The sequence below is a fragment of the Gastrolobium bilobum genome, unplaced genomic scaffold, assembly GCF_033153095.1.
Source record: "Gastrolobium bilobum isolate Gb01-03AN ecotype WA unplaced genomic scaffold, APGP_CSIRO_Gbil_v1 utg1220, whole genome shotgun sequence".
NCBI lineage: Eukaryota > Viridiplantae > Streptophyta > Magnoliopsida > Fabales > Fabaceae > Gastrolobium > Gastrolobium bilobum.
The window spans coordinates 66,220-94,043 of NW_026900131.1; the positions used below are offsets into that span (position 1 = coordinate 66,220).

The 27,824-nt window shown below is 34.8% G+C and overlaps 3 protein-coding genes and 1 long non-coding RNA gene across 11 annotated transcripts; 2 read left to right on the forward strand and 2 right to left on the reverse strand.

The window, feature by feature from the left end:
• Positions 1–2,529: 2,529 nt before the first annotated feature.
• LOC133295446 (uncharacterized) lies at positions 2,530–3,447 on the forward strand. The gene is made up of 3 exons (XR_009749339.1): positions 2,530–2,608; positions 2,691–2,807; positions 3,415–3,447. It is a non-coding gene; the product is annotated as an uncharacterized LOC133295446 (long non-coding RNA).
• Positions 3,448–4,646: 1,199 nt separating this feature from the next.
• Positions 4,647–9,895, reverse strand: LOC133295447 (D-cysteine desulfhydrase 2, mitochondrial-like). Of its 6 annotated transcripts, none has more exons than XM_061494286.1 (9): positions 9,724–9,895; positions 9,208–9,513; positions 8,377–8,419; positions 7,943–8,269; positions 7,151–7,280; positions 6,831–7,007; positions 6,439–6,636; positions 5,303–5,821; positions 4,647–4,916 (listed from the first exon to the last, which is right to left on the reverse strand). In XM_061494286.1, exons 1-8 carry the CDS (start codon positions 9,796–9,798, stop codon positions 5,728–5,730), a joined length of 1,350 nt encoding a protein of 449 aa, XP_061350270.1. In that variant the 5' UTR covers positions 9,799–9,895; the 3' UTR covers positions 4,647–4,916; positions 5,303–5,727. The 6 variants fall into 6 exon arrangements, with proteins under 6 accessions (XP_061350270.1, XP_061350272.1, XP_061350267.1 ...); XM_061494288.1 differs by having other exon boundaries at positions 5,303–5,766; positions 7,922–8,269; XM_061494283.1 differs by having other exon boundaries at positions 7,922–8,269.
• Positions 9,896–11,622: 1,727 nt separating this feature from the next.
• Positions 11,623–17,265, forward strand: LOC133295455 (uncharacterized). 2 transcript variants are annotated; one of them, XM_061494297.1, is made up of 16 exons: positions 11,623–12,056; positions 12,139–12,315; positions 12,443–12,567; positions 12,651–12,786; positions 13,800–13,946; positions 14,038–14,091; positions 14,234–14,329; positions 14,414–14,473; positions 14,624–14,698; positions 14,805–14,858; positions 15,118–15,219; positions 15,325–15,553; positions 15,596–15,981; positions 16,064–16,180; positions 16,336–16,443; positions 16,827–17,265. In XM_061494297.1, the coding sequence occupies exons 1-16, from the start codon at positions 11,652–11,654 to the stop codon at positions 16,974–16,976; spliced, it is 2,421 nt and encodes an 806-aa protein (XP_061350281.1). In that variant the 5' UTR covers positions 11,623–11,651; the 3' UTR covers positions 16,977–17,265. The 2 variants fall into 2 exon arrangements, with proteins under 2 accessions (XP_061350281.1, XP_061350280.1); XM_061494296.1 differs by having other exon boundaries at positions 15,325–15,981.
• A 2,012-nt stretch (positions 17,266–19,277) lies between these two features.
• Positions 19,278–27,772, reverse strand: LOC133295448 (oxysterol-binding protein-related protein 1D). 2 transcript variants are annotated; one of them, XM_061494290.1, is made up of 8 exons: positions 27,230–27,772; positions 25,340–25,696; positions 24,536–24,623; positions 23,731–24,179; positions 21,681–21,836; positions 21,208–21,516; positions 19,953–20,297; positions 19,278–19,573 (listed from the first exon to the last, which is right to left on the reverse strand). In XM_061494290.1, exons 1-8 carry the CDS (start codon positions 27,770–27,772, stop codon positions 19,391–19,393), a joined length of 2,430 nt encoding a protein of 809 aa, XP_061350274.1. In that variant the 3' UTR covers positions 19,278–19,390. The 2 variants fall into 2 exon arrangements, with proteins under 2 accessions (XP_061350274.1, XP_061350273.1); XM_061494289.1 differs by having other exon boundaries at positions 19,279–19,573; positions 23,731–24,200.
• Between the last annotated feature and the right edge of the window lie 52 nt (positions 27,773–27,824).

The window sequence follows — 27,824 nt, forward strand, 5'->3', positions numbered from 1 at the left end:
TACTGATCACGGCTAGAAGGTTGCGACCTTATTTTCAAGGACATCAAATAATAGTCCGGACCAATCAGCCTATACGGCAGGTACTGCACAAGCCGGACCTAGCAGGACGAATGACTAACTGAGCAATTGAGCTCAGTGAGTATGACATAACATACGAAAGTCGGACGGCCATCAAGTCACAAGCGCTGGCCGATTTCGTAATGGAACTAACACCAATGAACCCGGAGCATAGTGAATCTGGGGATGCATGGAAGGTTTACGTTGATGGATCCTCCAATGATAAAAAAAGTGGAGCATGAATCATACTTGAAAGCCCGGAAGGAGTGACAATAGAGCACTCCTTGAATTCGGGATTCCCGACTTCGAATAATCAAGCAAAATACGAAGCTCTGATAGCCGGTTGATACAGGCTAAAGAACACGGAGCTAAGAGGGTGAAAATCTTCAGTGACTCACAGTTGGTAACTTCGCAGATAGAAGGAAAGTACCAGGCCAAAGGTCCTCTACTGATGAAGTACCTGAGTACGGTCCAAGAAATAATGGCCGACTTCGATGAAGTAAAGGTTACCCATATTCCTCGAGGGAAAAATTGCCGAGCTGATATATTGTCTAAACTGGAAAGTACCTGTAAATAAAATTATTATTATACTTTGTTATCTATCACCATAACATTTATTTATATATATATATATATATATATATATATATATATATATATATATATATTACTACTAATTTATAGTTTATTATTATTATTATTTTATTAATAAAAATATGGGGTATTACATTCTGCCCTCCTTAAAAGAAGTTTCGTCCTCGAAACTTAAGAGTTTGAGCTTCTCAATTAAACTAAAAGCATAAGGTTAAAGTTAATAAAAATATGGGGTATTACAGTACCAAAAACCCTGGCAACCACAGAACTGTGGTACAACAAAGCGTAACGACGCCGAGTTGCGTAATGGTTATTACCTCGGCAAATGACTGGAAACAACCCATAGTGGCATACCTTGACAAAGGAATATTGCCAGAAGATCGATTGGAATCCAGGAAGTTGATCCGAGATGCGACACAATATAACATTGTGAAGGATCAGCTGTTTAGAAAGGGTTTGCACGTACCCATGCTGAAATGCTTGAACTCGGAAGAGGCAGGATATGTTCTGGCCGAGATACATGAAGGAATCAATGGCCATCACATAGGAGACAAAACTTTGGCTAGAAAGGCCCTTCACTGGCCGACTATGCAGGCAGACTCTAAAGAACATGTCAAGAGATCCGACAGCTGCCAGAAGCATGCCAAGCTAATTTTATCACCACCTGAAGAGCTGAAATATATCTCGGCACCATGGCCCTTTTTTAAATGGGGAATGGATTTGCTAGGACCTTTCAAAGCTGCAGAAGGGAAATTAAAGTGGTTGATTGTAGCTGTGGATTACTTCACAAAGTGGATAGAAGCAGAAGCAGAACCAGTCACAACAATCACCTCGGCTAGAGTACAAAGGTTCTTTGAACGGAACATAGTATCCAAATTCGGGATACCGGGTAAGGTGGTTACTGATAATGGAACACATTTTGCTGATAAAAGGTTCCAACAATTGATGAAAGACTTGCAAGTCAAACATCGCTTTACATCTGTGGAACACCCACAGTCAAACGGACAAGCTGAAGCAGCAAACAAGGTAATCGTGGAGGGCTTCAAAAAATGAATGTTTGATGCGGCAGAAAGCTAGGTTCCGCAGCTCTACTATGTCTTTTGGGGATACAGAACGACTACCCAAACTGCAACAGGGGAAACCCCTTTTCGACTAACATATGGCTGCGAAGCTATGATCCCGGTAGAAATCGGAGAACCTTCTTGGAGGAAGATAAATAGCAGCGAGCTTTGTTACACGTCGGACACGTGTCCGACACGCTCGGACACGCAGTCAACTCTCTGACACTTTTTTTTTTTTTTTTAAATCTTAATTTTATTTTGTTAACTAAGTATAAAAGAAATAATTTATATATTAATTTTTTTCTGTTATGAAATTTGACATGAAAAATTAACATAGTACGAAAAATTATTTATATTTATGTTATGAAATTTAAATATTTAATTGGTTATATAACTTATTATGGACTCTTATATGTATTAAATATAAATTATATTATATATATTAAAAAATTTATTTAATATCAAAACGTTGTCCAACGTGTCGAAATATGACATTTTTTAAAATTAATGTGTCGGCATGTCGTGTCCCGTGTCCCGTGTCCGTGTCAGTGTCCGTGCATCATAGTGTAAAATTGTGCATATTGTTGAAATTCGTGAAACGCTGTCGTTGTTCATGGAGCTTCAAACCCTTGGCGACAAAAAGCTGAAGAAGTTGGCGTTTAATCACGTTGTTACAAGCATAGGTCGCATGAACGAAAACCATAAGGACGAAGCGAAGAACCGAGCACTTCAGAATGTCCTTTTTACGATGCTACAGGTTTGTGAATGTTTCCTCATCCTTTGGTTCTATTATCTGTGGTTTCAAATGAGGGACAAAAACAATGGGGGATGCCCTCCCAGAATCTAAAGATGGAATTCTTTCAAATGAGGACTTTCAGAGGATCAAGGAACTAAAGGTTCGTTCATTTCTTATTCAGTTAGCTCAACTTCTAACATTTGTAGCTTTTAGTCTGTTGAATGTTTTTGGGTGATTTATAGGCACAAAAAGAAGTAAAAACTGCATTGGTTCAGCATGGGCTAGCAAAATCAGCAACAATTAAGGTTCCAAGCGCTGATCAGCTAAGTTTAAAGCGAGTGGATGGTACCATGCTTGAAGTAAGTCGTTTTAGCTTGTTTAAATTGTTTTGTCCGCAATCCATGCCAAAAATAGAAAACACAAGCCTTTGATTAAGCTGAGATGCATTTCTAAATTTGCTTTGAAAAATCTTGTAAACTTTTGGTAATCAAATTTATGTGTTCATACCATCTAGGCTCATGTAAGGAAAAAGGTATGTTTGTTGCTATTTCTTGCATTTTTCTTCTTTTTAAAAATAAATAAATATGTATTACTTTGAATTGCAATGGAATGTTGCTTTAATCCAAGGTCTCTGCATTCTTTGGTGTCTTTCTTATGCATGTTTTAGTTATTTTTAATCTTCATACCAAACATGGACATCTTGAATTTCTCCAAATGGTGAAGGCCACAGTCGATTCTCCAAATGTAGTAATCAGGCTTCACATTTCTTATGCATATATATTACATGAAACAGAAGTTAAATCGACAAACAAGGCCTTACTAGAACTACTCAATATTCCCAAAATAAAAATTATAAATAAAGTATCTAGGTTGTGTGAGTTGAATTGAAGTTATGTAAGTGGAAAGAACTGCTTTACCGTTGAAAGATCCTTATGAACAAACGGGTATTTTTTTTCTTGTGAACAGACGGGTGGCCTAAGCAACAGACAAAAGGAGCACAAGAAGAAAATGCCTCTGGCTGCTAAGAGAGGTAAGGTAGCAAGATCTCGGATTGAGAAAAAGAAAAAGAATCAGCAGTCTGGCAAACAGTTCCGTGGGAGGAAAGCCTGGAAATGATTAGCTACAAAATATGGTTTCGCATTATAAACATAGATTTTTTATTCTTTGGAAAGAACCTTCTTAGCCCCTTTTCCCAATCCCACCTCTTCATCCGGTTATAAGTTAAAATCGTTATATATATATATATATATATATATGCGTGTGTATAGAAGCTGAGTTATGTGGCTATTTACAAGGTTTACTCCTCACCTAGTTCTCTTTTGTGATTCACAAGAAGCTTTATTGTGCATATCTGAAAGGACAATAACTGATGTTTTTCCTCCTTGGTTTGCCACATCAGATATACTATTCAAAAGCTGCTTTGTGTGCATATGGAATATCTTCCCAGTGAAAACAATGTATATGCTTATAGTTTAGCTAAGATGGGGCTTGCTGCCTCCCCTCAGAGCCTTTTGACTTTTTTTGGAGCCTCGTAGGAGCTCTTTTCCTATTTGGACTGAAATTAGTTTTAGTCTTCTGTTATATTTTGTTGATTCAGGTCTACAGAATCTTAATTTGTGATTTTTATTTTGGGCTGTTTTGGCCCTCCACTATTATCCAAAAACAAAAAAAATTATATTTGGATGCCTGGGTCAATTAAAAAAAAAAATTAACTGTGTAAAATAAGACAGAAAATTAAAAATAAAACCATTATGTATCATTAAAAAATAAAATCATTTGGCTTCATACGATATGAGGACGAATGTGAATTAACAAAAATACAATACATTTTAAGGCAAAAATTCATGATACATTTTAGTTAACTTCATTCAAAAAAATCAAGAGTTGTTCGAAAAATGTGACAGCACTTAGTAATCTCGTAATAAATTGCACCAATTAGTGATGTTATGCAAAAGTGAATATTATAATGAAATGCAAGAGAGAAGTACACCCTTTAGTAATATTACAATATTCACTAATGTATAACGTTTCTAATTGATACAACATATTAATAGATTACGTAATGGAGGGTGTCATTTTTTGGACAACTTTATTTTTTTTAACATTTCATAAGACTCTTGCATAGTTTGTAAAAGATTTCTTGCATATTATTCTTGATTATTATATTTCAAGAAACACATTATTATAATTTTGTACAAAATAGAGAAATTGCTTATCTTATGCATTTTTTGTGAGAACTTATATAATTAATAGACAGTACAAGGAACAAATATGCAACAGCATAAATTACTTGCGGACATTAATGACAAATACCCCAAAATGCGCAGGCAGAAGAAACTTTAAGGACGCGAACACTTACTCTGAAGGGATCTATTTATAACTTAACCTACATCCAAATTCACATTTAGCAAAACATGAGATATTTGACGGCTGTGAGGATATTCAGTAGGGTGTAATCTCTTTCTTGCCTGCATTATGAATCAAGCATAAGTTACCAGCATTTTCAAGAATGACAAACTTAAATTATATAAAATAGCATAAATCTTTAGCCCCTATATTCTACTCTGAACAGTTTGCTGATGATGGTAAACCAAGCACAAAGGTAGGAAATGCAAGGGCATCAAATGACAAGTATATGGGGGGTTTTTACAATCAAATGGCAACTATATCATGCCGGGAAAAAAATGTTATTACAAGGCCTTGTACATATTGACAGTATGCAAACTATTTTGAAGAAAAACAAAAGGGGGCTACCAACACCTGGAAAAGAAACAGAATTAAAACTGATCTAGCATATTCCAAGACACTCTAGATTCAAGGATCGAGAGGCATGAATGAGCTGTGCGTGAATTACCTGTCTCTGCAACTGTTCAAGTCTAAGTTTCTCTGCATTTGACAACTCATATTCTCCATTTTCTAAATATCTTTGATCTGGTCTCAACCTTGAGTCAGTTGGAGGTAACTTCCCCAACAAACCAGGCATTATTTCATTCAAGGAAATTGCAAAAGGAGAGAGCTTGTATCTTGTCTTCGTAACATAGTTGTCCCTTTCCCACAATAATGCAGCTTCTGTCATTGGATCATAACCTTTTGGCTTTGTTGTTGGATCCCCAAGGACATAGTACATTGCTTCATCCCACTTCCCAAAATAAAACGTTTCTTATTTTCCCAGACTTTCCATTCACAAAGGCAAGTAGCAAATGACGTCTTTGCTAGCTAGATTAGGTCCAGCTTCAGTAAATTAACTTCCATTAGATTATATTCTTCAAGCAGTTCATGTTATTGGTTCTTTAGACCAAAACGGCATATGTTGTTGTCCTGCACCAACTTATCTTCATGTCCAAAATCAATGTGACCAGATAATGAAGCAGGGCTAGTAACATAAATAAATAAGTGATAGGTTAGCTTTAAGTTAAAACTTCATGTTTTCCAAATATACAGATTTATTTTTTTTAATCTGAGGAGATTATAGAATATCAGGTTGTCATCTAAAGCTCCCATTGAATCATATGACTATAAGAGATGGATGCTGGAACCACAAAGTTACAGAAAAATCAAGTACACAGTCTACAGTTTGGAACAAGTGCAAATATTCATCATAATGTTCCCAGTTATGAAGTTACTAGTTACCAATAAACTGTCACAGTAGTAAACCCCATTACTGAATGATACATAGTTTATTTCCTGCCAAATATAAATGAAAAAAAACACTTTAGAACAACTTTTCACCCTATCAGTTGTCAACTACTACGAAATTCATCATCAATCCTAAGTCAAGAGAAGTTCACTTTCTTCCAAATGGACCAATATAAGTCAAGTCAGGCTGAAGCTCTGGACAATAGAAATAGAAACTCTCTCGCTGCATTTCTATAGTAACAAGACAGGCATCTGGAAATTATGCATGGGACAAACATAAAGCCTATCAACCTGTCATCTAAACTAAAACATCTCTTTTAGTCCTTTTTGAGGTTGCCAAAATAGTTTTTGTACCTCTGTGCTAACCCAAACATGCCCAACGTGCCTCCACTGTGAAGCATCACCACTTCTGATCCTCCTTCAGCTTCTTTGCCAGAGAGAAGCATTGCTGTTTCCCAAGCAGCCAATGTGTACACGGGATCCACCAGAATTCCAGTTTGTTGGGCAATTTTCTGACATGCTTCCACTTCCCCTTCCAAAACATTACCAAATCTAGAATTTGCAAATATGTGATTGAGAGGGACCAGAACAAGAGTCAGAGATACATACTATAAATAGTGATTCATATAGTTCCTTACAACAACTGCTTTTTCTCTTTGATATAAAGATAGATAGGCTTGACTCCTGTTAAGTGGCTATCAACATCTTTATACCCAGGTAAAAAAAGAAAAACTATAACATCTTACTTTCTAGGATGGCCACGTTCCACCCAATGCACAATCCCAGCATTTTCTCTTTTTATATTGTGATCAATAAACTCAACATTAAAATGCTTCTTGAATTCAGAAATCAAACGTTCCTCCTGCTTTCTGTACCCGTCAATTTTGTCAGCCAGCATGACTGCATAAACCTCCCATGGGAGTCTGCATGGAAGCAACAAGCCAACAACTGAGATTACCATGATTTAATGTTGCCTTTCTTATATGCTTCAAAACTCAAAAAAACATGAATATTTGTAGTAAAATTATTCAAAAACAAAAATGGCAAGCTACCAACTGAACCGCACCCTAAGCAAAGGGCTGCAAGTCCTAAACCAACAGCTGTTGTGCCAGTACCAGCATCTACAACAAATTTTATGGCCCTTTGTTTTCCAAGTAAATGATTCTGTGATAAGTATTCCACTAACCGAATAACACCTATACAAAAAGAAACAATATTTTCATAAAGTTTTTGCAACAGCTAACCATTAAAGTTAACTAAATTTAAGCACCAACTTAAGGAAATAAATGAAATGAATATATATCAATATATGATTTTTTAGAATAAAAAAAAAAAAACTAGAATTTTGAACATGAAATGATGTCAAGATGTACGTTTTCAAAATATACAGCCAGACAGACAAGACAGTGTGATGAACAGCTAAATCAGTAAATTATATGAATATACATGTCAGGCAGAAGAGAAGCCATGTTTCACATACATGCACAGATGCATATGAATTTGCTGTCCTTTTAAACCCATTCAATAATTATTTATGCATATGATGTGTAAATAAGATGCTTGATTCTTTGTGATAATACTAGAATCCAAATCTTACCGTGTATTAAGGTTTTACTACATGTTCATGAAAATCAAGAAATATATGTACACCTGAAAACACAATTTTTTTTTCTAATAAAACACAAATGATTTTTATCTAGGAAAATATTCCTAAGCAAGACTCCTGATTGCTCAAGCCCAATTCTACTAAATTTTTACCAAGTTAAAAGAAGATGTTCCTGAAGATATCATTGTTGTTTTTCTTTCAAAAAAAAAAAAAACTCTACCTTCTCATTACCTAGTAGAGCAACAGAATCACCTGCACCTTCATTGACAATTAAAATTTTTCTTAGATGGTTTCCCTCACTTCCACTTTCATCCATTTGCACAAAATTTGGAGAAGTAGACAATTCAGTAGTTGAAGAAGCTTGAATGATATCATTGAACCATAGGACAGAACCATTGTTATCAGCCACCGAGTTAGCATAGCACTTTAGCATGTCTTCCCTGTTGGCATAAATGGTTCTTGGAACATATGTGACATTTCCATATATTGTAGACATCAAGTTATAGCCAGTCAAGATTTCAGGCTGCTCTCCTCTTAGAAGCAAATGTGACAGAATTCCTTTTTCAGCACACAAAACAGCTGCAAAATATGCAAATCATGATTTGGAAAGAAATAGCCCTACCAAAAGCATACTTCACTTCTGAAAACTCAGCACAATTTTAACCATAACCAAGAAAGTTACCTACCAATAGCAGCTGTGTGAGCACTCTGACAACCTCCGCATGTAACCTACAAAATGTCCCATTGAATGTTATTTGATCTTGGAAATCCTAAAATTATAAACATTGTGTGGTAATAAAAACACTAGGAGTACAATAATTAGGAACAACTCAAGGACACTATGAGTGAATACCCTATATGGCTGCAGGAAACAACAATCTAATATAGATGCAGATATGCACCCACCATCCACATATACTACCTTTTCCATTGCTTTACACTTTAAGCTGTAACATACATAAGTATATACTACACACTAACATGAACATCTAATAACAGCAGTATAGCCTTAACTACTTATAAATAATAAAAAAGAGGAAAGTTATACTTACAACCTATTTTCATTTACAACATTTTACAACCATATCTTAACCGTTGATTTCTGTCAATCAAAGGTTATCATTTATTGCAAATTAATAATTAATTAACGAATTTGATTTGCGAATATAATAACCGTTGATTAGCGGAAATCAATGGTTAAAATATGGTTGTAAGAGGTTGTAAATGAAAATAGGTTGTAAATATAACATTCCTCTAATAAAAATGACTACAAGAAAGAAAAAGTTTAAAACTCAGGTCTGAGACTAATACTATATCCTAAAAGAACCATGATTTTATTAATGACCCCTTTGACTGATAATGAACTTAATACTCAAGATAAATTTTGGGGCCAGACAATGTTATCAGTTGAGAGAATCTAGTTTGCAGAAGCCAATAAAACGAGCTACCCAAAGAATGGTTCAAGGAAAAACTAATTATGTTAAATATTATAGCAATCGGTTGATGGATAACTTTACCACATCAGTCACTGAATAATCTTCAATGAGAGGAAGTAGTGCATCCAGTTTTCTTGCTTTATTGCCATTAACTAGTGGGTGCAACAAATCATCCCGCACGATATAGAAGCTATTCCTTTGTTTATTCATCTCCAACAAGAAGCCATCACCATAAGCTGGATGCGTGTTCAATAGGAAATTAGAACCATGCGATCCATGTGTATGAATAACTTGGTGAATTTTTGTTTCAGGGCTTAGCAATGTCCATCTTCTGTTTAGTAGCTTTTCCATAAACTCATCACTTGTGAGTTTTGGTTTTGAAATGACCTACCAATGGGGAACACATTAAACATAATTCTAGCCCCTGCCATCATTCTTGTAAGATATCAAAGACTTAGGAAACAAATTACAAAGCAAATTCAAATTAAGTGAAAGATAGATGCATGAAATTGAGATAAGACAGAGGGTAACAATTTTATCCATGTTATTATGATAGAAAATTAACAAAAAAAAAAATGAATAAAAGGAAAAGGGCACCTGAAGGGTGTTTGAATGAAAAGGGTTTGTGATGGCGGCTGAAACATGCTTACTAGGAAGATGTTGAAGTCTCATATCATAGTACTTCACACAGTTCACAGTTGAAACCTCAAACAAAGGTGGAGTCACTCATTCATTCCTTCACACCTTATCTTTTTCACTTGGGTTTCAATTTCCCACGATAAAATAAGTTTTATTTTTTAATCAATCTTGAATAGATTTGATGTATATCAAAAATATTAATATATAATAACTAAATAAATAAGATAAGTAGAATATAATTGCAATTTGAAACTGAATATAAAATAAATTTAAATATGATAAATTTATTTTATTTTCTATTCAATCTGAAACATATTTAATATCTTTCTAAATATCAATAAATAATAAATAAAATTAATTTTAATTCATAGTCAATCCAATTGATTTCAATATTTTATTTACGTTATGTTATAATTCAAATAGAGCATTTATATATAAAAAAATATTTCTGATTTTAAAAATTTGTTTTGTCACACTCACGTAAAAATAAGTAGTGAGATCCACTCATTTTTACGTGAATGTGACAGCAAAAATTCTTGCAAAAAAAAAACAGAAATATTAAATCCTTTATATATATTTCTTATTTTATTGTAAAAATATTATACTTACAACTTATTTTCATTTATAACATCTTACAATCATATCTTAATCGTTGATTTTCGCTAATCAACGATTATTATTATCACAAACCAAACTCATTAATTAATTATTAATTTATAATAAATGATAATCATTGATTGAAAAAAATCAACGATTGATATATAATTATAAAGAGTTATAAATAAAAATATATTGTAAGTATAATCTTCTTCTTTAATTATATACTTTTTTATTTAAATTTTAAGTTATATATAATTTTGTCCCCTCACAAAATATTCTGACCCCACCTTTACCTAACAACATTCATGTAAAATAACATTTTTCATATTTTCTTTACAAATTCTTATCGGAATGCAGTCTAATAAAAGAAACAAAAATCTCTCTCAATACTTTAAATCTTTAATACTTCTTTAATACATAATATTATGAAAAGGGTACAATGCAAAAGGTCAAATGTCTAATAAAATTGCGAAAAATGTATATTATTTTGAAAGATATAAAATTGTGTTGTTTTAAATTAAAGAAAGAAATAAATCATAAGAGAGTAAATGGGTAAAAAAAGTTTTAAATATGTGGATCCCATCTTTTTGAAAGAGTAAAAAAATATAAGGTATGTCATTTAAAACGACAATAACACATCTTTTTACCATAAAATTAAGGGTAATATAATTTTTATTTTATTACGGATAACAATTTTCTGCCATACATGGAGAAATGTGTAATTTTTTTTTTTAAAAAAAAAAATAGTAAGCTCCACCTCTGAATATGTCGTTACAGGAAAGCAAATTTATTTTCAATAAAATGAAAAAAAAAATAAACCCAGGAAGGGAACAAAGAAAGTATAAACCCTAATAAGGCTATTTTATAATTTTTTAGTTATTGACATAAAGCAAAGTATAAATTCTTAGTACATTTTTTTCTGGCCCAAAAAAAATAAAAGGAAATTACCTATTTTAGGGAGAAGTTTTTTTTGAGCATGGATCATGATAGTCCTCCCAAAAAAAAAGAATTAAAAGAAAAGAAAAAAAAAAAAGAGAAATAAAAAAAAAACTTTTCATTTATGATAAAAGAAACCACTGAATAAGTGGTGGTCCTAGATGGTATTAAATATTTTTTATTTTAGGATATATTGCATTAATTGTAGTTTTTTATTAAATGAATAAATATTTTTTATTTATAAAATTCATATATCAAAAAAAGTATACAACATAGGGTTTTTGTTAGGGTTTTCAACCTTTCTTCCCCAACACACTCAACCGACGACGATCCATTCCAATCCAATCCCTATGAGTTGTCTCGGCGTAATGGCGGCGGATCCGCTTCTAGCATCGGGTCGGAGCTCCGAGATGCTGGACCTCCTAGCGCTTCAATCAAAGATGAAGTGCGACCCTGAAGGCTACGAATCGGAGCTACTGCTTCTCAAAGGTCAATTCAACTCGTTGCTGGAACTCTTTCAGCAAAATGCCGCAATGAACTTCACCTCCAGCATCGGCATCGACCGAGACTCTACCATCGCCAAAGAACTCAGCGAGAAGGCCAAAGTCCTCGCCCACGTCACTCCCTTCTACCCTAACCACCTCGCCGATTTCCCTCAAAAACTCGCCGATTTTCTTCGGAGCACCGCGCGCACTCTACCTTCGAAGCTTCGCTGCGACCTCACTAAATCTCATATCATGCTTATTAATCGAAAGGTTTTTGCGTTCGATTCAATTTCCTTTGTGAAAAATAGTTTAGTGTAGTGTCGTGACTTGATGTAAAATTGTGCTTGTGCAGATTGTTGAAATTCGGGAAACACTGTCATTGTTCATGGAGCTTCAAACCCTTGGTGACAAAAAGCTGAGGAAGTTGGCGTTCAATCACGTTGTTACAAGCATAAAGGACATGAACGAAAAACATAAGGACGAAGCGAAGAACCGATCACTTCAGAATGTCCTTTTTACGATGCTACAGGTTTGTGAATGTTTCCCCATCCTTTGGTTCTATTATACGTGTTTTCATATACTATTGAAAACATAAAATAAGTTAATCCAAATGCACTGTTCTTCTAACTGGTGAATGGATTTGTGTATTTGAATAGGAGGAGGATGAAGTGCGGGCACACAGGGCGTTTGAGACTCTACGTAAACTTCACCAGGGGAAAGTGTGGTTTGATGAGAGAACTGGAAATGCAATTTGCACTGCTTCCTTCCATCAATCATCGAGGTATCTTTATTTTTTGTTGGGTTATTGTTGAAATTTTTGTATCTTTGGCCTAAAGATTATGATTTCGTATTTGTGTCTCTCAGGATCATGAAAGCGGCTTTACAGTTTCTGCTTGGTTATGAGAAGATTGAAAATGCTGAAGATAGTGATGATTCAAGCAGCAATGATGAATTGGCCGAATCACCTCAAGTTATCCTTAGAAGGGAGGCTGTTTATAAGGTGAGGTTGAATGATAACCTTTGAGTTAACGGTGCTTTATTATTTTAATCAGTGGCTGCACACGCGTGCGGACGCACACCCACACGCACACACACAATATATATATATAATATATTTTATATATATATATATAAGCTGGTATGAAGAATGGTGACATTGATTTTCTGAGGACATGCTTGGGAGTTTTGAAGAGGGTGGGGTAGAGTGGTGTGGAATGGGATGGAGTGGAAAGGGAAAAAAGTACCACTCTATTGTTTGGAAGTGATAATGGTAATTAATAGATTGAACTGGATTACAAATTTAATTGGCAATACTGACCTTGTAGACTAACTATTATATGAGTTCATAACTATTACGTATAAAAGCTAATTTATTATTAAAAAAACATGTTTGACAAGAAAAGAATTCAGTTTTCAACTTCCATATTGAACTTCATGCAAGCACAAATAAACAAACGAATTAGGAAAATATATTTAGCACGCTTTAACAAGTTGGTCAATTTAACAAGTTGGTCAATGCAGTACTTGGTGTAGAATCAATGAATATAATGTCAAACAAGAAAACATCGATTACGGAAGAATTGCTTGGTTGCAACAGATCTCTGTTCTTGTGCAGGAGAGGGAAAATATGGAGATAAGACAGACATAAAGCTTAGGTTTAGAAAAATTAAAGAGAAAATGAGAAAGGAAAAAAGGAGTTAGGGTTAAATTTGTAAATTAACATTTAAAAAAGTGTTCCGTCCCAAACACCCAAATTGGAATGTTTGAGTCACAGAGTGTGTCTTGGGTTTCCCTCCTTTTAGCCATTTTACTCCATTAATGGATCGAGATTTTTTTACTCCTCCCCACAATCACTCACCACTCTATCCACCAAACATAGCCTGAAGTACCTCTGTACTTGCACCCATTCTTGTAAGAAGAATGTTATGGAACATTGAAACATGTTTGTGATAGTTTTTGTTGAAGTTTTTACTTAGTTGTCTATAATTGTTTGTCATTCTTACAAAATTTCAGGCAAACCACCAAGGAACATCAGCTAGCAAAAAGAAAAAGCAAGCAAAACTTCAACGTGCCGTACGCAGCATAAAAAAGAAGCAACGCTCGTCTGAAAACAGCAATAGGAATTATTATTCACCACTTAATCATTTGAAAGATGCTCAGGTTTGTAAAAAAATTTATAATCATCGTAGATACATTTTGGATTTGGATTTTATTTTATTGAATCAATGTCTTGATTTCATATGATATGCAGGGTTTTGCTGAGAAGCTGCTCTCGCGTGTTCAGAATTGTAATGAACGATTTGAGGTGCATACTCTGATTACAATCAAAATAATCAACATTCTTTTAATGTTGTAAATGAAGACATGCAGTTCCTTTTCATATTTTCTCATGGTTATTCAAGATTTCATATTTACTGGTTTCTACAATTACCCTCTATAAATTTTAGGTTAAGATGATGATGTTGAAATTGATTGCCCGAACAGTTGGACTTCACCGGTTAATTTTGTTAAACTTTTATCCTTTTCTTCAGAAATATATTCAGGTATCATTTGATAAATTTGGTGAATTTTGTCATTCTGTATATAACTGAAGTGTGACAATTATGATCTATGCATTATGCAATCAGCCGCATCAACGTGACGTTACAAATTTGCTTGCAGCAGTGGTTCAGGCTTGCCATGATATGGTACAGTATGCTTGTATTTTTTTTATCGGATTTGTTTTTATATTTAATAGCTTTTTCTTTCAAAATTTGATTCTTTAGTAGATTTTAGTATGCTGTTCTCTTATATTTTTCTCTTTATCCTATCTCACTCAAGCTGTTATTTGGGTGCAGGTTCCTCCTGATGTAGTTGAGCCCTTGTTCAAACAAATAGTAAATCAATTTGTACATGACCGTTCACGTCCAGAGGTATTTTTTTATTTTTCTTAACGTCTGATATATTGCTATATATTTTTATTTCCATGATAGGGGTACTCAACTTTAATATGTTAATGAGTTTGGTTGATCGTTTTAGGCTATCACTGTTGGACTAAATACAGTCAGGGAGATATGCATGCGCATGCCATTGGTAATTACTGCAATCTCCTTTTCCTTTGGACATATCTGCATTTTACTGATTTATGTCTTGACAAAATATATCCTATGTACCTGTTCTCCTTCATTGGTAGGTCATCCGTAAGTACCTTGTTTAGGACGCTTGTGGCATTGAACTTGGAATGGGACAACCTCCTTTGCTCCTTAACTTTTATTACCAATATCCTTTGCCTTTGTTAACTTCATAAACCGTATCTTTTGTGCTAATTTGATCTTTTGATTTTGGCATGTAGTTAATGAATGAAGACTTACTACAAGACCTTGCCCTATATAAGAAATCACATGAGAAGTCAATTTCAATAGCAGCTCGATCTTTGATTGCATTATTCCGAGAGGTGGTTACCCTGGCTCCTTTATGAGGGGTTGTATGCATTTGTTTAAAGCACAGTAACACTCATATCCATTGTCCACAACATCTAATTAATGTTGTTCATTTTCAGGTTTGCCCTTCGCTGCTAGTTAAGAAGGATCGTGGGCGGCCCATTGACTCTGAGGCTAGACCAAAGGCCTATGGAGAAGTCAATGTTGCCATTGATGTTCCTGGTGCTGAGTTGTTGCAGATTATTGACAATGATGATGAGCAAGAGAGTGATGATTCTGTATGCAGTGGCTCTGATGGTGAACAGGAAAATGATCAGATGAGTATCAATGATGATGAGAACCAGCTTTGCAGTGATAATACTGAAAGTGGTGATGATGATGAAGCCAAAGATACTGATGTCGGATCAGAAGATGAAGATGACCAAAGTTCTGATTACGAAACATATGTTAGTGATGCCGACAATGATTTTGAAGATACGGGGGACGTCCTTGAAGACAATGAACAGTCTGATGACGAGGATGGCGAGGTTTCAGAACATGAAGAAGATGACGATCTGCATACCTTTAGTGATGATGGAAGTGCGGAGACAAAAGGAATATTGAAAGACTCAGCAAAAAAAAGGAAGTTTACTGATTTTAATGGTCAACTTGTAGCTGCTGATACAAGTCTCCGGGCTTTGAAGAAATTGGCAGGGACAACAATGGGGGATGCCCTCCCAGAATCTAAAGATGGAATTCTTTCAAATGAGGACTTTCAGAGGATCAAGGAACTAAAGGTTCGTTCATTTCTTATTCAGTTAGCTCAACTTCTAACATTTGTAGCTTTTAGTCTGTTGAATGTTTTTGGGTGATTTATAGGCAAAAAAAGAAGTAAAAACTGCATTGGTTCAGCATGGGCTAGCAAAATCAGCAACAGTTAAGGTTCCAAGCGCTGATCAGCTAAGTTTAAAGCGAGTGGATGGTACCATGCTTGAAGTAAGTCGTTTTAGCTTGTTTAAATTGTTTTGTCCGCAATCCATGCCAAAAATAGAAAACACAAGCCTTTGATTAAGCTGAGATGCATTTCTAAATTTGCTTTGAAAAATCTTGTAAACTTTTGGTTATCAAATTTATGTGTTCATACCATCTAGGCTCATGTAAGGAAAAAGCTGAGCAAGGATGAAAGGTTGGCATTGGTTAGAGCAGGGAGGGAAGAAAGAGGAAAATACTACGCCCGAACTGCTGTAAAACAGAAAAAGGTATGTTTGTTGCTATTTCTTGCAGTTTTTTTTTTTTTTTTTAATCCAAGGTCTCTGCATTCTTTGGTGTCTTTCTTATGCATGTTTTAATTATTTTTAATCTTCATACCAAACATGAACATCTTGAATTTCTCCAAATGGTGAAGGCCACAGCCGATTCTCCAAATGTAGTAGTCAGGCTTCACATTTCTTTTGCATATATATTACATGAAACAGAAGTTAAATCGACAAACAAGGCCTTACTAGAACTACTCAATATTCCCAAAATAAAAATTATCAATAAAGTATCTAGGTTGTGTGAGTTGGAGTTATGTAAGTGGAAAGAACTGCTTTATCGTTGAAAGATCCTTATGAACAAACGGGTATTTTTTTCTTGTGAACAGACGGGTGGCCTAAGCAACAGACAAAAGGAGCACAAGAAGAAAATGCCTCTGGCTGCTAAGAGAGGTAAGGTAGCAAGATCTCGGATAGAGAAAAAGAAAAAGAATCAGCAGTCTGGCAAACAGTTCCGTGGGAGGAAAGCCTGGAAATGATTAGCTACAAAATATGGTTTCGCATTATAAACATAGATTTTTTATTCTTTGGAAAGAACCTTCTTAGCCCCTTTTCCCAATCCCACCTCTTCATCCGGTTATAAGTTAAAATCGTTATATTGAATTTTGATTATTTTGAGCAGTTTTTTTTTTTCCTAATTCATTATCATAAGCTGTATTACGTATTATTTCTCCTCACAATTCTCCGTTCAATGACAACTCAATAGAATGATTAGATTTAGCTGTATGATATGATTCAATGTTAATGGACAAGCACAAATGCAATAGAATCGGGTGAACCAAAGAGCAAGCGTTCCTTTGGAGTGCTGAGTTTTGAAATGAATTTAGCTGTTCTTTTATAGTATATGTATATTCTTTTGGTAAGAGTTGCAGCTTATCTATTTCTTTTCTTTTTGATCATCAACGTCAATAACATTTATAACACGGATTGCCAAAATAGATACTCATTTGAGAATGAAAGAATAGCCATATTCTCTGATGCCTGTTTACAGAAAAGGAATATTTTGAACTAGTATTAGAGGCTGGAAAAATTGTGAATCAACGCGGGTGATTGCAATTCTTTCTCGACCATTCTTGGCTAGAGTCGTAATTACTGACTGATTACGACAGAGACTTGTCTAGAGTCGTAATCACCGACTGATTACGACGGATACTCGTTGCTTATAAATGGAATATTATAGGTATTCATAATCTAGTTTTTGATAGTTTTGGGTATTAAATTCAACAGTCAAATAAAATAATAATGAATAAAAAATTTAACAATATTATAGGTATTCATAATGGTTATTCATTGAATATTTTAATTATTATATGTTTATTATAATGTACTATATATATATATATATATATATATATATATATTTGCGTGCGTGCGTATAGAAGCCGAGTTATGTGGCTTGGAAATTCAAGTGTTCTCACCTAGTTCTCTTTTGTGATTCACAAGAAGCTTTATTGTGCATATCTGAAAGGACAGTAACTGATGTTTTTTCCTCCTTGGTTTGCCAAATCAGAAATACTATTCAAAAGCTGCATTGTGTGCATATGGAATATCTTCCCCTTGAAAACAATGTATATGCTTATAGTTTAGCTAAGATGGGGCTTGCTGCCTCCCCTCAGAGCCTTTTGACTGTTTTTGGAGCCTCGTAGGAGTTTTTTTCCTAGTCTTCTGTTAGATTTTGTTGATTCAGGTCTACAGAACCTTAATTTGTAATTTTTATTTGGGCTGTTTTGGCCCTCCACTATTATCCAAAAAAAAAATTAAAATTATATTTGGATGCCTGGGTGAATTATTGAGGACAGAAAGTGGTGTACGGTGATCTGGGTTGAACGGTTCAAACTAAAAAAATTTAACTGTGTAAAATAAGACAGAAAATTAAAATTAAAACCATTTTATAATTATATCATTAAAAAATAAAATCATTTGGCTTCATACGATATGAAGATGAATATCAATTAACAAAAATATAATACATTTTTTTTACGATACATTTTACAATACATTTTAGCTAACTTCATTCAAAATATTATTAGAAATCATACTCGATATATATTGTATTGTAAACATTTTTATTTATAATATAGTATTTTTTATTTTTGCCTCCTTGAATAAATTATTGTATCCGCCACTGTGCGTGCGTGTGTACATTTATCTTTATTATGTTATTTATATTAAAGTTTTTTTCGTTAAGAACTTTTTTATAGCAATTGTAATTATTCATTATGGTTTTAAAGTCAATTTATTTACGCATCTAGATAATATTTATTAACATTATCTTATTTCGTGCAATATATAATAATAATAGTAATAACAATATTAATGAATTTCTTGAAATTATGCAAGAAGTTTATTTATAAAAAAAATCAAGAGTTGTCCGAAAAATATGACAGCACTTAATAATCTCGTAATAAATTGCACCAATTAGTGATGTTATGTATGAGTGAATATTATAATGACATGCAAGAGAGAAGCACACCCTAGTAATATTACAATATTCACTAATGTATAACGTTTCTAATTGATACAACATATTACTAAATTAAGTAATGAAGGGTTTGGACAACTTTATTTTCTTAACATTTTATAAGACTCTTGCATAGTTTGTAAAAGAAACACATTATTATAATTTTGCACAAAATAGAGAAATTGCTTATCTTATGCATTTTTTGTGAGAACTTATATAATTAATAGACAGTACAAGGAACATATATGCAACAACATAAATTACTTGCGGACAATGATGACAAATACCCCAAAATGCACAGCCAGAAAAATGCGCAGCCAGAAGAAACTTTAAGGACGCGAACACTTACTCTGAAGGGATCTATTTATAACTTAACCTACATCCAAATTCACATTTAGCAAAACAAGAGAAATTTGACGGCTGTGAAGATATTCAGTAGGGTGTAATCTCTTCTGAACATGAAGGTAAATCACAACTATGTCCAAATATATCAGGGATTCCATCCCAATTATTCTTTTCTCTTGCTTCCCAATAGCCACCCATATATCGGTAGGAACCATCCTCATCCTTCTTGAACCATCTGGGTTGCCATCCTCTTTCCTGCATCTTTCTTGCCTGCATTATGGATCAAGCATAAGTTACCAGCATTTTCAAGAATGACAAACTTATTGTATAAAATAGCATAAATCTTAAGCCCCCATATTCTTCTATGAACAGATTGCTGATGATAGTAAACCAAGCAAAAGGGTAGGAAATGCAAGGGAATCAGATGACAAGTTCAGGGAGGGGGGTTGTTTACAAACAAATGGCGACTATATCATGGGGGGGGGAATTATTACAAGGCTTTGTAAATATTGACAGTATGCAAACTATTGTGAAGAAAAAAAAAGGGGGCAACTAACACCTGGAATAGAAACAGAATTAAAACTGATCTAGCATATTCCAAGACACTCTAGATTCAAGGATCGAGAGGCATGAGCTGTACGTGAATTACCTGTCTCTGCAACTGTTCAAGTCTAAGTTTCTCTGCATTTGACAACTCATATTCTCCATTTTCTAAATATCTTTGATCTGGTCTCAACCTTGAGTCAGTTGGAGGCAACTTCCCCAATAAACCAGGCATTATTTCATTCAAGGAAATTGCAAAAGGAGAGAGGTTGTATCTTGTCTTCGTAACATAGTTGTCCCTTTCCCACAATAATGCAGCTTCTGTCATTGGATCATAACCTTTTGGCTTTGTTGTTGGATCCCCAAGGACATAGTACATTGCTTCATCCCACTTCCCAACTAACATTGCTACCTTCTCTCCAGTTCTATTGTCTTGAACAAACCCATGGACCTGACATATATGATTAAAAGATCATTCAATCTTATAAACTCAGAACAAGAAAAGCAGATTGATCAATCCAAGCTACTCATTTAATTTGTTAAGTTTCTAGCATAAGAGAAAAGCCAGAAAGTAATTTAACCGAATACATTTGTGCTATGATAAAACAAAGGAATATAAATTCTGAACAAGGAAATTTTGCTAACTGAATTGGAAAGTGCAGCAGGTAAGAAAATTCTGCTAGACTTGTATTCTCTTAGGGTTCATTTGATTTTGAAAAAAGTATAAGTACTAGACAATAGACAAAAGACAGTTCAAGGGATAGTACAAAACTCTCAATTTCTATTGCCCACTAAACTAGAAGTTACAAATTTTGTCTACATAACAAAGAGAAAAAAAACTAATAAACCATGTATCCAAAAAAAAAAACTAATAAACCCTTCATTTTCCTAACTCGTGCGCCCAAAATAGTGTGAAAAAACAAAGGATACCATAATAAATTTTGTGTTATTTTATCCATTACTTGTGCGCATCAGACGGTAGATATCACAAAAATTTGTCCAATGCATTGGTCATTAAACAGTTAACAAAAAAATTGTCATGTAACTCAACCACTCGTGCTGTACTGTTGTTTGTACTGTCCTTTAATATGTGCATCAAAGGCATCCTTTGGGTGACAACTTACATGGTACTGATTTCTTTGCCACTTCATTAAAGATAGAATTTCAATAGTGAATTTAGTGGAAAGATAAAATTGGGATTGGTGAGAAAAAAGAAAAAATAATAAAGAACAAAGTTGTTTTGTCAAGATCAAATAGAGGAAAACACAACATATTTCAAGAAAATAGTTTATTTTTCTATCAAACGAAAATAACAAACAGTTCCTGCAGTCTCTATGTCATAGTTGCATTCATAATCCTACCTGATGTGGATTTCGGTCTATGATAGATTGCTCTTTGAACTTCAGTTTGCAAGAGTAGTTGCCACTGCCCTTGATGTGCATGGTACCATAGTGGTCACAATAAATTTTACCTAGTATGATATTGTATATGGAAGTGGTGACCTTGCTCCACTGAAATGTTTCACCATCCTCAAACTGTAGGGTGAGTACACCCACAGGATCTAACTGAATGGAACGCCCCCAGAATTTTCCTTTCAAATTGGAGTCTGCCCAGAACTTCCACCCTCTTCCCTCACAGTGACAAGCAACAATCATTGGATGATGACTAACCTGCAGCAAGCTTCTTGTTAGATGAAAACTAGCAAGCATAAGATAGACACAAAGCACTGCCATTTACAGATTCAATGAGAAAGGCAATAATGAAACAACAAATTTATGAGTTTCCCTATTGTTGTATTTGCCTGTAAATTTTGACACATTACCAAATCAATTACCTTTTCAGAAAAAAACCTAAGTCCTTTATCTGGATAGTCAGCTTCATAAGTCTCCCCGAGCAAAGGATTGAAAGGTTTACACTGCCGACCTTCAGTTGATGAATAGCCAGACACAGCAAAAGCTACAACATTCATAATTCTCATCAAATCATTCCCCTGCACCATGCAAAACCCTGATTCAGGTCATAATTTTCAAACAATGCTAATCCAATAAATTAAAAGCATATAAAGTAAGCATTTAAAGTCTGATACTGAATATCTTTTTCCTTTGTCAACTTTCTTCTATGCTAGTAAAACTCGGATGATAACACATTCCACATCAAACTAAATTGTAACAGGCCATAGCAAAGCATTCTTTGTATGGAACCACAGTCCCGTAAAAATCAGTGTCAGAGCCTATCCTTTAGCAAGAATCCTATCTACTCAAGTCTCTGACATCAGTGTCAATGTCCAGTTAGTTCTGATATCTTAGTTCAAGCAATGTGTAATTAATCGTATTAAAATTTTATATTCATTGAAGTACTTTTAGGTCCTGTAGCAATTACAAGCCTACATGATATCTGGATATGGCTAATTACATGTCCACCTCTTTTTCCTATCACTGCCTATTTTTCCTACCGATGCAGCATCTGCTTAAGCTCAAAAACGATGAAATCCCACCGAGGGCTGTAATCCATGATCGCTGGTCAACTTCTTCAAGAACACCAAATTCTCTATTTCTCCAGCAAGACAGACCAAATTGTTAGGAGCCCAAATACGGATTTTGAGTTTTAAGAGAGATGAGAATACGGAGAAATGAATAGAGAAAAACTACTCCCATAGTGTTTATTGAATTACAAACAAAGACCAAAGGAGAGAATTCTCCTTTCAAGGATTTCCCCTTTCTACAATAGAACAAATCTTGAGTTCCCAAATGATAATAAATCCAAACCACTCTTCTACCCTGTCCTCCTATTTAAGCTAAATCCCTACCTCTACAACTTTAACCACCTGATTAATCTAACTAACTACTCTCTGGCCCTATAATAACACAATGCAACAAAGCTATATTATGCTTCTTACAAGCCCTTATTCGACATATTTGAGCTATTTAAAGAAGAATAACATCAAATAGTAAGTAACTTTAATGAGTGTAAAGCAGGACACACTGACATCAAGAAAACCAAAGCTTAAAGATCAAAATGTCCAAGCATACTGGTTCACTTATTATAGCTACAGGCTAGTTGTAATATTTGAAATATAATGAGCTTAATTTGATCAGAAATCCCATCAAGCCCAAATTCATAACTTCGAAGGTACTTGTCACAACCAACAAGCTAGGTAGCTAACCTTCAAAAACACTCCTGCCTTTACAATATCCCATGAATTACAAATTTATACCCTTAATTTACCCAAAAAAATCCTAAACCAAACCCAGTAATCCTAATGTTTTGCTGTCCGATAGTAGCTGAGAACAATTTTGAATCTATATGCACTGCCATATCTATCATTTTGTATCTCATAAAAACTCAAAGCTATAACCAAGCCTTTATGAGCAGGCAAAACCATAACAAGAAATACAAAACAAAAAGTATTTTTTAGTCCATGGTCCAAGTCTAACAGTGGAGTGGCCTGACAGCAATTGTCTAATAGTCTATGTCAGAGAAATTAATTTGTTTCTTCTTGTGTAACATCTATATAACTGGCAACTCATTAAAATGGCATTAGAAAGCAATTCAAGAAAACAAGAGAGGGAGACTAAATTTTAGAAACAGAAGTGCAGACAAAAATATGGAAACTTTATTGGAGAATAATTTGGTAATTACTACAAGCACAAATTTGATGGGCCAAAATATTAGACCAATGAATTACAACCACTAAAGTTTAGAACAAGTTGATTGGGTACAAAATACAAATTATCAAGCTATATGAAATGTTGAAATCTTTACAAGCGGCAATTTCCTTAAATTTAACCAAGCATGTTATCTGACTTGATAAAATAAATCTAGGAGATCATGCTTTTAAAACTGCTTTGTGACCAAAAAAAGAAAAGCACGGATAATGCCCTGACCTGTTTTCCCCACTCCGATGCTCTATCAACCAGGTATGAATACTCTAGGTCTTCAAAACACTTTTGCAATGAAGAGAGTGGTTCATTAAAATAAACAGGGAGACAAACTCCAGAAAGATCCTTCCCAATATTGTCTTTAATAATTGACCACAGGCCGGCGGGCTTCTCTTTCTCTTTTGGCTCTGGTAAGTTATCTCTTCTTTTGACATATGGATAACTTACATCTTTGATCTCCTTCTCAAATCCATGCAAACCATCATAAAGACTATTATCTCTATCGTATATACTAGCATTTCCCATGCCTTCCCTACTTCGGTAGGAAGCACTTCTTAAGGCATCTGAATACAAAACCTCATTTGTGTCAAAGTATGTTCCATCATCATCATCTGTTTCAAAATCTGCTCCATCTTGACTTTCATTGTCGGCTACTGAATCAGTTGCACTGCCCTCTGACATGACAGAATAGAAATCTGATACATGGGGGAATCAATGAGTAAGTAGACAGCTGCCGACATGAAAACTTCAAAACAACTAGTTGGTAAAGCAAGATACAGATACTTCATTAACTTCCTAATGCTTCATACAAGATAATCTACCCGGAATCCAACGATGATTCACATGATTGGTAGTTTTCAATCTCAGAATAGCATTAATGTTGAAAATTTAGACTTGAATTTAAAATATATGGCCAGATTAAACACAACTATCCAAATTGGCATTCATGTTGCCTTCTTTGCAAGTACAGATATTTTAGTGGTAACTTAAGGCAAAAGACATGACAGAGGAAGAGTAACAATTTACTCACCACTAAACCTTCTATTCCCTTGTCCACAATAGGACTCACGTTCCTTTGTTTCATCCACTACAGTAGCTTCCAACTCTATTTTCTCCGACTGCATTAATTATTTTTAAGAGAAAAATCAAACCATTGACTACTAGAATTCTATCATTTAACATGGCATTGACCGCACACACAGGAGCAAAATGGAATGTAAATTGAATAAATTCCACGCAAAATTCCAGAAGACCAAATGTAAGTATTCAATAAAAGGGCCGCACATCAAAGTAACATATCACTAGAGAAATAAGTCTTCTAGTTTGCATTACTATAAAGAGTAATACAGTGCTCTTTTTCTTATATTAAGAGGAATACAGTAATTGACCAAAGGGCATGCAAAATCTAAGTAATCCAGGTGAAGGCTGAGCATGTCCATGGCATGTCATTGACAGAGACATTACTTTACGCTACTGAGGGATGATCAACCAATATATCCTAATCCTCAGTATGTGTTGTGTGGTATAAAATGTCCATAAAATCCTTCTGCACATTTTGAATTGCCTAAAACACTAAGAAGGCTAATATAGAAATGAAAGCCACGTAAGTGTAAACATTCAATGCTTCGACCATTAGGTTATTACTCCCCACAATTATATTAAAAACACAAGCCATACAAGAGGAGCTAGGGAAAAGTTAAAAACCAAATACAAAAAACTGCTTCGTAGCCCGGTCAGATAACCATTATCATGTTATAACCATCCAAGATGAAACTGCAGCTTATTAATTAGGAGAAAATATTCCAAGATGTGTTTCAAAAGGAAAGACTGATACCTCCAATCGTTTTAAGGTGTCCAGCAACATAAAATGTTTCTGCTGAAGAAACTTCAACTTGCCTTGAAGATAAGAGACTTCAGAGAGCATAATAGACTCACAGTCATTGATTATTGCTTCACTTATGCCTTCCTGTGACAATCGTAAACGCAGCTTCTCAGTTGAAACAGCAATATCTTCTGAAGTTGCAAGATCGCCACTTGTTAGAGCTCTAGGAAAAAGATCCTTCGCAGACTGCAGGGCCTCAACCCACAAGGCTCTGTCTTCTCTAGATACACAACGCAAGTGAAGAGTTTTTGTCCCAGTAAATATGGAAAGTCGCTTATCATCAGACTTGCTGGAACGAACTGTAGAAACCTGTGAACAAGACATATTTAGATTTAGCACTAAAGAAAAACATTGAAGAGCCCAATATTTCAAATACATAAGTGACAGATATAACTTAACCAATAATCAAATTTAACACAAATGTCAATGACATGGGCAAATAAGTAAGGATGGTTTCATCAATATTTCAAATACATCACTGCCCAGTCGTGGTAAAAAAATTGATAAACCAACGATAAAGAATATATATTTCAAACCGTATGATTCGATACGAGGATTGAACGATATGTATTAGAGACATATCCATGTATCAGAATGACTCAGAGGCTACGTATCGGAATTGGCCATGTATTGGAACATGAATCGCCGAATCGTGAGATTCATTATCGTATCATGATATCGAAATTTGCAATTCAGAATTCAATCAAGATTTGTGATCTCAGATTTGGAAATAGAAACGACTATAGAGAATTCAATCCAATATGATTCAAAAGCGATTCAAAATTCAAATTAATACGAATATGGAAAGTCACTTAAGATCAGGGTAACAAAAACGTTCAAATTCAAATTAATACATTAAGAAAAGAAAACACTAAAACAATTCCACCCTCCCCAAGAATTGCGACTCGCAAGATTCGAACCCACTACCCTTTGGGCAGGTCAAATCCATTTATTCAGGTGATAAGGAGCTTGTTCCCCTTAACCAGAGGTCTCGAGATCAAACCCTAAGAATAGAGAAAATGGTGAGAATCACTCGTATAATAGGTCTGACAGTGTTCGAATCTGACTAGTCAAAGTAATCAATGAAACGGTTGATATATTCTAAAAAAGAAAACACTAAAATAAATACTTCCAGTTTCAAACTTTCACGAAAACAAAGAACAACTAAGAAAATAGAAACGTTCAAACTAAGTACAAATAATTTTTATAATATTTTTAAATATTTTTGCATTATATTTCAAAATCTTACGTTTCGATACGATTCATAATAAAAAACCATCGAACCATTCACGATAAGTATTGCAATTCATCGACCTTGTTTTAAACATATTTTTCAAAGTCCATGCATGTTTGTATGCAAATGTAAAAGTAAGGTGTGTGCGTCAGTTACATATGTTTCATTGAATTCCCAAGCGTTATTCGGCATGTCAGCAATTAATGTCGCTTTGACCTTTCAACCCTTCCCCTATTGCCCCCTTCCTTCAAATTTTCTGGCAAATTGGACCAAGCAGCATGGAGAAATTCATAAAACTTCACTTCATACATATATTCATAGCTAAAGCGGGTGATTTAAAATTTGATCAAGTTTGAACCAAAAAAAAAATCTCATCAAATAATATTTAATACAAGAGAAAATAAAAACAAAAACGATTGCATGAAACACAAAGCAACAGAAAATTTATAGAGTAAAAAAAGCATTTCCAATGTTCTAGTGCGTGTGATTGGGACCAGAAAAAGCACTGCATCAAGGACCTTACGCTTATAGCACATAGATTATAGATTATAGCGAGAAAGTGCGTAAAACATTAAACTTTATCGGCATCTGATAACATAAGAACAAACCTTCAAATGTATCTCACCGAAGGGCTTGCATTGCTTGGTGCCTCCTCCTACAGGCACTCGATTCAGGTTCCAATTCGCCTTCTTAATATACTTCGTCGACTCATCGCCGATCACCCTCACGCTCCTATCCCTAGCAGGACTCATCGAGATCTTGTCCGGTCCATGAATCTTGTAATACGAAAGCACACCATCTTCAAGCACGAACCACCTGGACCTCCAACCCTTGCCGTAATTCACCCACTTGTAAAGGATCCCAGCCACACTTCCGGCGACACCACCGCCATTGCAGCCGGCGAACACCTTGGAATCCCGAGGCTCGCGGACGACCTCATCGCCGTCGCGATTTCCAGCAGCGGCGGAGGACTTGCCGGAATCCCCACCGTGCGACGAGTCCTGCGTCGAGAAGCTCGAATTTGTAGCGTAGTTCACCGCCCTGACGGACGAATCAACCCCTGACTGGCACTGACCATGCGATTGCGCCACCACAGTGTTCGACCGGTCCCGATCGATCGAAACCGGAGCAATGCAGCACAGAGGATTCATAGTTCACTCAAACCAACACACACTCTCTCTCTCTCTCTCACACACACACACA